Source organism: Vulpes lagopus, chromosome X (genome assembly GCF_018345385.1).
Source record: "Vulpes lagopus strain Blue_001 chromosome X, ASM1834538v1, whole genome shotgun sequence".
Taxonomy (NCBI): domain Eukaryota; kingdom Metazoa; phylum Chordata; class Mammalia; order Carnivora; family Canidae; genus Vulpes; species Vulpes lagopus.
In genome coordinates this window covers 31,132,362-31,144,593 of record NC_054848.1, presented here as the reverse complement: position 1 = coordinate 31,144,593, position 12,232 = coordinate 31,132,362, and the positions used below count along the sequence as shown (strand labels likewise).

The 12,232-nt window shown below is 35.0% G+C and overlaps 1 protein-coding gene across 6 annotated transcripts in view; it reads right to left on the bottom strand.

Annotated features, from left to right (window-relative positions):
- Window positions 1-12,232, bottom strand: part of CFAP47 (cilia and flagella associated protein 47) — a 492,283-nt gene that overhangs the window by 355,674 nt on the left and 124,377 nt on the right. For all 6 annotated transcript variants that reach the window (XM_041740236.1, XM_041740239.1, XM_041740237.1 and 3 more), the window contains one exon: window positions 5,832-6,041. In XM_041740236.1, coding sequence (XP_041596170.1) covers window positions 5,832-6,041 — 210 coding nt within the window. The remainder of the gene's footprint in view (window positions 1-5,831; window positions 6,042-12,232) is intronic.

Below are 12,232 nucleotides of genomic sequence, written 5' to 3'. Positions count from 1 at the left end.
AAAAATCTACTTGAGAACCAAGAAGCCTTTTCATGAACAAAAGGGATAATTTTGGAAGCACAAGATTTTTGTGGTGGGGAATCCCTGGGATTCATTATCACTCAAAAGCCATGGCTACTACATTTTCTTACTGGTTCAGAATCAAGCAATGGCTTCTCAAATCATTCAAGGTAAAAGTCCAAATCCTTACAATAACCTCAAAGGCCCCACTGGGTCCACAGTGCTACTGTGATGTCTCCAATCCTTTCTCCTAAATTCCTCCATTGGCTCATTTCATTTAGGTTGCACAGGCCTCTCTGTAAGCATCCCCTGATGACCTTGCATCAGCTATTCCCTTGAATAGCTTGATTCAGTCAACAATGTCCCTGAAAAAATATTCCCAGATATCTTTCTAACTTGACCGTCTGTTTCACATCACTTAGATCCCATCCTCTTAAGAGAAACACTCCTTATCATCCTATATTCTACTGAGACCTAGTCATTCCCATTCTGGTACTCCCCAGGACCTGACCCTGCTCTTTTACTTTGTCCTTATAGCCTTCATCAATAATCACATACCAGACTTCCACCTTATTATGTGTACTGTTTATTGTCTCTTTCCCCTCTGCTAGACTCTAAGCTCCACTGGGCAGGGCTCATGTTGTGATCTTGGAGGTTACCCCTAGTGCTGAGAATGGTGTCTGGTACATGGAGAACATTCAATAAATACCTGTTGAATAATGGAATGAATGAATAAATGCCTCAATTGTTACTCACAATGTCAGATTGCTAACTGATAATAGTGTTAAAAGTATTTGGGTGGGGCAGCCCGGGTGGCTCAGTGGTTTAGCACTGCCTTCAGCCCAGGGCGTGATCCTGGAGACTTGGGATTGAGTCCCACATCAGGCTCCCTGCATGGAGCCTGCTTCTCCCTCTGCCTGTGTCTCTGCCCCCCTCTCTCTCTGTCTCTCATGAATAAATAAATAAAATCTTAAAAAAAAAAAAGTATTTGGGTGACTGAATCAGAACCTTGCTTTGGTTATTCAAGGTTACCCTTGACTGTGAGCTGCACTGAATTGAACACCTGGACATTCTTTTTTTTTTTAGATTTTATTTATCTATTTGACCGAGAGAGAGAGAGAGAGAGAGAGAGAGAACAAGCAGGGGGAGCAGCAAGCAGAGGGAGAGGGAGAAGTGGGCTCCACACTGAGCAAGGAGCCCAATAAGGGACTCAATCTCAGGACCCCAGGATCATGACCCCAGCCAAAGGCAGATGCTTAACCAACTGAGCCACCCAGGCACCCACACCTGCACATTCTTATTTCCCAGCTCCAACGTGAATGTTTATCACTCAACCAAAGCAGAGATATTTATGTACCTATTATAAACTTCAAAACGTATCTTCTCCTTAATTATTTTGTATTGATGATTTGTTGATTAGGGACCACCTGCAGACATTTTAGATTCACTTATTTTTATCAATAATCAGTTAACACTTTTTCTTCAAGGTAGATTACTTCTTAGGATGCTTTCCATAAATCTTTACCTATGTAAGGGAATTCATGTTATTCTATTCAGGGAATATTTCTTGATCCATTCCCTAATTCTAAAGAGTATAACTTATTTAAGACCTATAAATGTACTTAATATAATTATAAACTATACTCCTTGGTGCATAAAGGCAATACAGAAACTAATATACACACATAAATACACATACATATTTATTCCTTCCCTCTTTCTCTTCCTCTCCCCTCCATACACCCCTGCATTGGGACCTCACATGCCAAAAGTAAAAGTAAGGAAACAAGAAGAAAGAGATTGAATTAATTAGTATATAAGGAAGATAATAAGTTAACCTAGAATAGGAGTTGATTCGTAAAGCAGAAATAAAATCTGTTACTATCACATTCCTTGACTCCCTCAAAAACCATTCATAATACCATTTAAACTACTTTATAAACAGATGCAAAAATTACTCATGAAACATATACTTCTAAAATACAATGAATTTTGTTTCAATAAACATGCTTCTTTTATTATATTGTAGGAAAAGAAAATATTTTAATTTTTACAAGGAATATATGTTGTCCATTTTGAGATTTTATTGATGTGAAATAGTTTCAAAAGAGCATTTTAGCAGTCATTTTGATACTGGATTTCAGTTTTATACATTTATTCAAAGACTTTTATAAACACTATAAATTTTAAAATATCTGAAAAAATTATAGTGTATCATAAGTACTCATATATAATAAGCTTATTTTTAAGACTTTATTTTTAAGTAATTTCTATACCCAATTTTGGGCTTGAATTCAAAAGCCCAAGATCAAGAGTTGCATGCTTTACCTACTGAGTCATCCAGGTGCTCCATAAGCTTAATTGTAAGTAAAAATCATCTTCTGTAGTTTACTAATGATAGTTGTAATACAGGCTTTTTCAGTGAAACTATAAACATTTACTTTATGCTATAACCATGGACACTATGAGTTTTTGCCTCATCAATAAATTAATATATCAATAAAAATAACTGAATATCTCAGTGCTTATTGAGTAAACTTTAATTACTATCATTACTACATGTCAAACACAAAATCTTCATTAATGTGTGTTTTTGTGTGAGAGAGAGATGCAAAACAACAGGAAAGAAAGAAATTACACCATTTCTTTATGTTTGTAAAAAATACATGACAGTGCATATAAAAAAGTGTAACTATAATAAAGATTTCTGTATGACTCTCTCTATACAATCTAAGTGGTGTTCAAACAAGGTGACTAGGTGCATAATCTTTGGAAACAGAAACTTGGTTCAAATTCCTGGCACTTCCACTAAACATCTGAATGAGCTTGAATAGCTTTTATCATGCTATGGTCCTTAGATATATCTTATGTAAAGTAGAAATGAAAATCTAAAAATATCCACTTCCCAGGGCTGTTGCGTGGATTCTATGATATCTAGCCTATGATCCAGGACCTGAGCTATGTTAATTAATAGCTGTTGACCTCATGCTTCCTTATGTAGCCAGGCTTTGATTTCTAGAACATGACCTCTCCTAGCTCTCCTATGTCTTACTCATTGATACCAAAACAGAGCTCGCAAGACTCCCACAATCTGCTCCTGCTGTTCTTTAAGCTTTATCTCTTAGTTCTGCCTTGCCAATATCCATCAAACCCAAAACACCAAAAATATCCCCCCACATACAATACTGCTTCAGCTTCTATACCTAGTGCATTTTTTTAGACACTTATAATACTCTTTGACCACGTCGCCATCCTTTCTTCCCATAGATATACAATCTTTGTCCCCAAATTTTTGGGGGAATTTGGAGAAAAGGCAAGTAGGGTATGCAACCTCTGAACTGAAGGTATACGAGTGTGGAGGGGACCATAATTAGTGGCAGCAGGCCTGTTAGAAAGAATAATAGTGACTATAATTTATAGCTCTTGGACCAGCTGAGCTAATCCAACTGTGACAAAGTCTAAAAAAGGAAGCAAATAAGAACCCATTCATGTTAGACTACAAAGGGAACCACTGTATGAAATGGTCTTACGTGAGTAAAAGAAAGCAAAGTACGAAGGAATGAGTGTTTTATTTTGTATTGAACCCGTGTGTTCCAATATGGACAAATTGGATGCGAAAAAAAAAAAAGTTTCAATTTAGGACAAACACCGGCAAGTATAATTTGTCCTTTGAGATTTTACTCAGAAACCTAGGTAGCCATCCCTGATTTCACCACTGCCACAAGACATTTATTAGTAGCTCCTATTGTACTGTCTTTTGTATTCATCTCTTGGCACCAAAGAGTATATAAAAAACACTTATTTAAAGTCTACCTTTACTACACTGACCTCTATCAAGGAAGGGCCCCTTTCTAATAATCTTTTCTTACCCAAGAGATTGGGCAGGGCACACTTGAACTACCACAATAAATAGAATAGATGAAAATAAATAAAAGAATAAAATTTATTCCAAAGAGAAATTCTGTGGTGAGAAGGAAACTCTTGAGGAATTTCTGGTGGAAGACCTCATTTATCTTAGGTAGAAAGTCTACAGAGAGAAAGGCAAAGACAGCTTTGGAATTGAGAAGAGACAGAAGACTGGCCATATGCACTATGGGAAACTAGATAAGGAGTTATCAATGAATGCAGTAGTAGAAGGATTTGCCAGCATTAAGGTTCCACAGAGTGCTTATGATTCTTGTTCATCTGGTTGCATGGGAAAGTCTTTTGTAGCCCATCTATGATTTTGAAAGTTTCTAAATTACTTCTAAAAGCTCTACTTTAAAAAAAAATAAAAAAATAAAAAATAAAAAATAAAAGCTCTACTTTACCCCAAAGTTGCTGAAGGTTGAAATGGAGTTTAGTGGAATGTAAGGTAAGAAGTGTGGGGAAGTCCAGGAAGAGCCAACAAGTCTCAAGGCCAAGAGGAAACACGGCAAGAAAGAAAAGAAAACATTATCAAATATAGCACCCCCCACCCCCTTCTAGAGACTGTTTTCAGGTCTCCTTACTGTCCTATTTGCTGACCAGAAGTCAGCACACTGGCACAATGGAGTCTGTCCATGCCCCTGTTAGAGGCGCTTGTACCATTGTCACAGAAACTTGGCCCACCCACTATTTAGTGAAACTATGTCGTTCCTCACCCTGTTAATATGGTCTGAATCTTTGTTAGCTTTAAGACACGGATAAATTATTCATTATTTTTATTTGTGAGTTCACAGGTCCACTTTACATAGTGCTTTGGGCAAACTGTGAACTTGTGGATTGGAGTGAAGTAATCTTTTACAAACAAGGTCGGTAATGTACAAAAAGACAGAAAGAAGGTCTCCCAGGACAGAAGCACAGAGTTCAGTGCTTGATAGGAGCCTAAAGCAAAACCACTAAAATTTGTTTTTAAATATCAACAAAAGACAAACTGTTAGCATCAAAATAGAAAAACAGGAATCTGAGTAGTGTGACTTAGATGATTTTATCCATCAACATATGCAAGAGACATGGAAGGTGGAGTTCAGAACTCTGTGAACTGTGTCCTGGATACGGCCACACTTTGCTCTGGATCCAAAATCCCAATACCATCTGTCTCTCTCCCTTTCAATTCCTAACACAGAAATCAATCCTTTGACTATGAATATACCAAACAGCAATAACTCCGCTACAAGTTAATCAATGATCACACTGAGTACATATACTGACACTAAATCTTTAGTGTACAATTCCCTCCAAGGCTACTTGTTACTCTAAACATTTTTAACAAACTATACTGCTCTACCTAATAGCCTCCTATAGCTTGGTGAATCAAATCATCCCAGGGTGTAACGTAAAAGTAGAATTTCTGGCCCTACAAGGTAAGAAATCCAGAAACACGTTTTCACCAAGGTGTATCTGAATTTTCCTGAGTCCGCTAAAGCAATATGTAGCAAGATCATATCGTTCAGAAAATTGTTATGTTGATATCTGTCATTTTCATTTACTACTCATTTAGCATTTCCTTTGTGCCAGTTCCTGTCCAATTACTCAATAACTACTAACTCAGGGAATTTCTCATGATTCCAGAGGAGATAGGTTCTGCTATTACCCCATTTTATGGACGAGAAAACGGAGAGGCTCTCTGAAGGTTAAATCACTTCACCACAGTTAGCAGAGTCAGGATTCAAACCCACACAGCCTAGCTGCAGTATACACTGGTAACCACTATCAAGCTATTGCTCATGGAAGCAATGCTACATTTGGAACTTTAAAATAGATCTTTATGTCCAAAGTCATTATTATAGATGTCTTTCCTTTTAACATTTTACAATAGTGTAAAACAAAAACTTATTATTCTCTGCTATCAGATACAAAGAATATCTTACCAGTTATCTCTGTTATCACAGAAAAGAATATTGGTGAGAAATGACACAGGTTTAGATGATCTGAAGCTGAGGTGGCAACTGAGCTCTGCATTTATTCCACTGGGAGAGCCTTTGATGACTATGCCTTTTGGAAACGTCACACCAATAGGGTGAGCCTCTTCATCATCAAGAAGTCTTGCTGTGGGAATCTGGACATTTATCATTGAATCTCTGTTTAAAATAAAAAAAAATGGTTCAAAATACATGCAAGTAATCAGATTTTTAAAAATTTATTTATGATAGTCACACAGAGAGAGAGAGAGAGAGGCAGAGACATAGGCAGAGGGAGAAGCAGGCTCCATGCACCGGGAGCCCGACGTGGGATTCGATCCCGGGTCTCCAGGATCGCGCCTTGGGCCAAAGGCAGGCGCCAAACCGCTGCGCCACCCAGAGATCCCAAGTAATCAGATTTAAATGTGTCTTCCTCTGATTTTTGAATCATTAGAAAAACTAACAAGATATTTACAATAATGTAATGTGCTCAATTATTAAAGATATTTTTACATCATCTATTATTTTCTGGTCACAATATAAGATTGATAATGTATTAATTTGACCACATAAGATAATCCAAAGTTCCTTCTGTCTTCTATGAATTAAAAAAGGAGATTATGGATGCCTGGGTGGCTTAGTGGTTGAGCATCTGCCTTTGGCTCAGGGCATGATCCCAGAATCCTAGGATTGAGTCCCACATTGGGGCTCCCTGCAGGGAGCCTTCTTCTCCCTCTGCCTGTGTCTCTGCCTATTTCTCTGTGTCTCTAACGGATAAATAAAATCTTTTAAAAAATTAAATTAAAAAATAAAAATAAGATATTAAAATCCCTGATTAAATACATGTTTTTATTGATAGCCATACTATAAATAGTACTGCCCTTAAACATATCCTTATAAAAAATTACCAAAACTTTCCAATTGATAGCTAAAGCTTTAATGCATATAAACTAAATATGACACTAACAGATGCATATACACAAAAGATTTTTTACTATGGATACTATTAAGCACTTGTATACATATCGTGAAGAGTTTCTAATCATTACTACTAAAAAATTACACTTAATGTTCACGTATTTCATTATATACCTATAGTTTATTTAACCAATCTAAAATGTTTATGATATCTAATAACACAGTACTTAGTATTCACTTTTAAATCTAACACTTGATAACTTTTAGTGGTCAGTAAATATTTAGCCATAGTACTTTAAAATTGTATTATATATGTAGGTTCTTACAGCAAATAAGAAGTATTATCAAATGGGAATCACATTTCCCTAGTATGTTAATTAGAATGAAGATCATTCAGCTAATTCACTAAAGAAAGTAAAGAAGATCTCAACTTGAATTACTTAAACATATATGGTTCGTTGCATAAAAAATTAGAAAGATAATTTATAAATTAGGTTTGAATCCAATTCTGTCATTAATTAGCTAAGTGTCATTGGATATGTCATTAATGCTGATGATCTTATTGTACATACAATAGGAGACCATGTTATATCATGTCGACAGTCCCTGTTACATGTTCATTTCATTATACTGTATTTTTCAAAATTCAACTTTTGACTTGAGATCATCTTTAAGTTGATACCTTGATACATTAATTCAAAAGTTGAAAGAGTAAAACATTAATCCATATATTAGACTATGTTTCTTGATTAAAAAAAAAACTTTAGCACAATATAATTCAAGCCACTTATATTTTCTGTTTAACCTACAGAGACTAATGTCTAGTTATAAGAAAGGGTCTTAAAAGAACCAGGAATCCCAAAGTTGTCCAGTTAATGTTGAACACCTACACTCTTGTCACCAAATGGCATTCAGAGAAAGCTATATGGTGTAAGTAAGCACTCATTGTATCTTGCAGGCCAAAGGTTAGAAACTAAAGGTTGCTCTGGGCTCTACAGCTTGAATAATACCCATTTATTTTCAACCATCACAACACATATGGAACTCTTTTATCTGGATCTCAAAATGCTTAACTGTAAAATAAGAGATTGAACTAGAGATAGAGAGGCTCTGAGGTAGCTACAAGATCTGGAAGTTTGTGAAAATAATGCGTACAGGCAATTCACAATGGTGCACAAATCCTCACAAATTGTATAATTTTAGAATTTTTAAAAATATTTTTATTTATTTATGATAGTCACACACAGAGAGAGAGAGAGGCAGAGACACAGGCAGAGGGAGAAGCAGGCTCCATGCACCGGGAGCCCGACGTGGGATTCGATCCTGGGTCTCCAGGATCGCGCCCTGGGCCAAAGGCAGGCACCAAACCGCTGCGCCACCCAGGGATCCCTAATTTTAGAATTTTTAAAAAGATTTTATTTATTTATTCATAGAGACACAGCTAGAGAGAGAGAGGCAGAGACACAGGCAGAGGGAGAAGCAGGCTCCCTTCAGGGAGCCCGACTTGGGACTCCATCCCGGGTCTCCAGGATCTCGCCCTGGGCTGCAGGCGGCGCTGAACCGCTGTGCCACCGGGGCTGCCCAAATTGTATAATTTTAACATGTCAACTAGCCACTCTTTATATCTATTTCTTTATAGATATGTGTATATTTCTAAATAAAAAAAATTTGTTTGGCTTTTCTTTTTTTAAAATTTTTATTTATTTATGATAGTCAGAGAGAGAGAGAGAGAGAGAGAGAGAGGCAGAGACATGGCAAAGGGAGAAGCAGGCTCCATGCACCGGGAGCCCAACGTGGGATTCGATCCCGGGTCTCCAGGATCGCACCCTGGGCCATAGGCAGGTGCTAAACTGCTGTGCCACCCAGGGATCCCTCTTTTTTGTTTTATATAAAGTATATCAATATACATAGTCTTGCTTGATTTTCAAAATAAATTTTATCTCATTACTTTGTTTCTAAGATTTCTAACAGAGTTGTCTCATTAGCTGAAGTTCATCTACATCACAGCTATATTTGTGTACACATATCACAAATGATTATCCTTTTATCTTCATAGAATATATTTGTTCAGTTCCCAGGTTTTGCTGTTCTGAATAATGGTACTATGAAATAATTTCAAACATATCTTATAGTACACACATGCAAGGGTTTTTCTTGCATATCCTGCAAAGTGGAATTACTGGGCTGTGAGATATACAAATATTACACTTTGCATTTTATTATTCAATGTGGTCCTAACTCATTGACATTGTAACTAGGATCTGACTTCTTAACGTTTACCTGCCTATACCAGGCAAAATACTTATCTTATTGTAGTCTCTAATTTTCATTTCCAAATTTACAAAAAGGTCAATTACATGTTTTCAAATGTTCATTATTCACTTATGAATCCTATTCTGTGAAGTACTTATCCAAGGTCTTTGTCAACGTTTCTGTTTGAGTGATTTGATATTTTTCTAATTTTTATCATTTATTTTTTTGTTAGCATGATTTTAAGTCTTAAGAAATTCTCTACCCACAGATGTTAAAATTGTTTCCCAAAATATTTTTTAAAAAATTTTCCTTTCACATTTAAAACTTTAAGCCATTTGTAATGGATCTTTGTGTATTATGAGACAGGAATCCAGTTTGAAATATTCCCTACAGATAATCAATTGTTCCAGTGCCATTTATTGGCTAGTAACCTGTCTTCTCCAAAGATCTACAACACCATTTTTTTGTCAAACATTCACTATCCATTCATATATTTTTTGTCAAATATTCACTATCCATTCATATATGGGTTTTCTGCAAGTCTCTTTATTCTATTCCTTTGGTTACTTTATCTACCACTATACCACTACCATATTGGTTTAGTCTTGATATTTGGTAAGGCAAGCCCTTCTTATCTTACTCTTCTTCAAGAATGACTTGGCTATTCTTTTTCTTTTTTTTCTTTCTCAAAGATTTATTTATTTGAAAGAGACAGAGAGAGAGAGGAAGAGAGAGAGGGAGAGTGGAGGGGGAGCAGAAGGAAAGTAAGTCCTCAGCAGACTCTGCATTGAGTGCAGAGCCCAACATGAGGCTGGAACTGAGATGAAGACTTGAGCTAAGATCAAGAGTAGGCCGTTTAACAGTCACCCAGGCACCTCAATGCTATGTATTTTAAATAGTGAACTTATATTTGCCCATTTTGATAAATGACCTTCATAGCTTACAAAATTTACCAGATTCTTTTAATTTCCTATATAAAAGTCATCTGTAATCTACAGATGACAGTGTTTATTTTCCTATCCTTACTTATTTTATTTCTCTTAACTTCATGTATGGACTGTTTTTCAGGAAAATGTTTTAGAAAGGCAGTGGTAATAGGCGTCCTTGCCTTTTCTTTTTTATTTAAAGGGAATTAATTTATGTTCCAGTATCCATGATAATGTCTCTTTTAGATTCATGATAGAAAATTTTTACAATTTAAAGGATGTCTCTTTTATTCCTGTTTAAGAGTTTTATCATGATTGGTTTTGGAATTTTATCAAATGCTTTTCTACTGCTTCTATGGAAATGATCATATCATTATTCTCTTTAATTTGTAAATGTGGGAGATGAAACACAAAGGTATTTTAGATTTTCTAACATTAGGCAAATCTTAAAATCCTGGGATACAACCGAGTTGGTCATGATTTATTAATATATTTATATTATATAATTAATATGTATTACATTAATATGTATATACAATTTAATTAAGGATCATTACATCTATAGTCATAAGAGAGACTGGCCTATAATTTATCTTTCTCATACTGTCATTGTTTGATTTTATAATAAAAATTTTTGACTTCATAAAACAAATTGGAGCACATTGTGTCTTTTTCTACTGTCTGGAAGAATTTCTAAAAAGTTTGAGATACTAGTTTCTTGCAAGTTTAGTAAAACTTGCCTGTAAAAACATCAGAAGATTTCCTTTTAAGATTTTAAATCTTTGAATCAATATTCAAAGACTATCTATGTATTCCCAGTATGGTTTTAGTAAATTCTATTTTTTTCTACAAACTTCTCATTTCATTTAAGTTTTCAAATCTGTTGGAAAAAAATTTCTTCATAGTGTTTTGATTATCTCATTTTTCTCCATTGGAGATGTAATATGCTCCATTATTCTTAATATTATTTAGTTGTACCTTTTCTCTTTTTTGTTCCTCATGAGTGTCACTGTATCAGTATCCATTGTATTTTCAAAGAATCAACTTGTGGGCTCACTGAGCCTATCTTCTATATATTTGCTTTCTATTCCTATAATTTCTACTCTTTTTCATTTTACATTCTGTATTCCTTAGGTTTAATCTATTATTCTTATTCATTAAGTTGAATGCTTGAATAATCATGCTTTTAATCATTTTTTATCTACTATCAGCATTTAAGATCACACATTTCCATCTAAGTATCATTTTTGATGCATTCCATAAGTGTATGTATTTGTTTATTGCTTAACCATTGGAATATAACAGATGCAGTTAACACAGATGCAAGTCTAATTGTCTAAAGAAAGCAATAGATGTGACAGTACATATTTCAAGTTTAGTCTTCAACTTTAATACTCAAACACTGTTTATATCAGTGAATGTTGTTTTCATGTTTTGATACATGATATTTTAATTACTATTTATTTCAGAATTCAATATATCTTCTTTGACTCTCTGCAGAAGATATTTTTAGGGGCCCCTGGATGGCTCAATTGAATTGAGTGTCCAAGTCTTAATTTTGGCTGAGGTCATGATCTCAGGGTCATGAGATCAAGTCCCTCATGAGATTTTTCCCTCTCCCTCTCTCTGCCCCTCCTCCTGCTCATATATGCTCACTTTCTCTCTAAAATAAATTTTTTTTAAAAAACAAGTTTTTTTAAAAAAAATAGTTCCAAATCTAGGGCAAATCTCTTAATTTTTCTTTAATGATTTCAAAATTATGATTATTATCAGAAAATACAGTGTATATAATGTTAACTCTTTAAAATTTATTAAATTTGAAAGGGTGCTTGGGTGGCACAGTTGGTTAAGCATCTGACTCTTAGTTTTGGTTCAGCTCATGATCTCAGGATTGTGAGATTGAGCCCAGAGTCAGGCTCTGCACTCAGTGGGGTCTGCTTGGGATTCTCTCTTTCCCTTTCCCTCTGTCCCTTCCTTCCTCATGAGAGCTCATGCTCTCACTGTCTCTCTCTCTCTAAAACAAATAAATCTTTTTTTTAACTGTTAAATTGAACTATAGAATGATGCACTTTGTTTTTTTAAATATCTTCTATATGATTGTGAAAAATGTGTATTCTCTAACTGCAGGATGCAGTATTTTATAGTATTAGTTTTAATACTATTTTTAGTATTTTTAATAATATTAGTATTAAATTAATGAGGCTTTTAAAATACCTTTTCAAATTTTCTTTATCTATGCAAGTGTTTTTGTCTTTTGGACTCACCAATAATTGA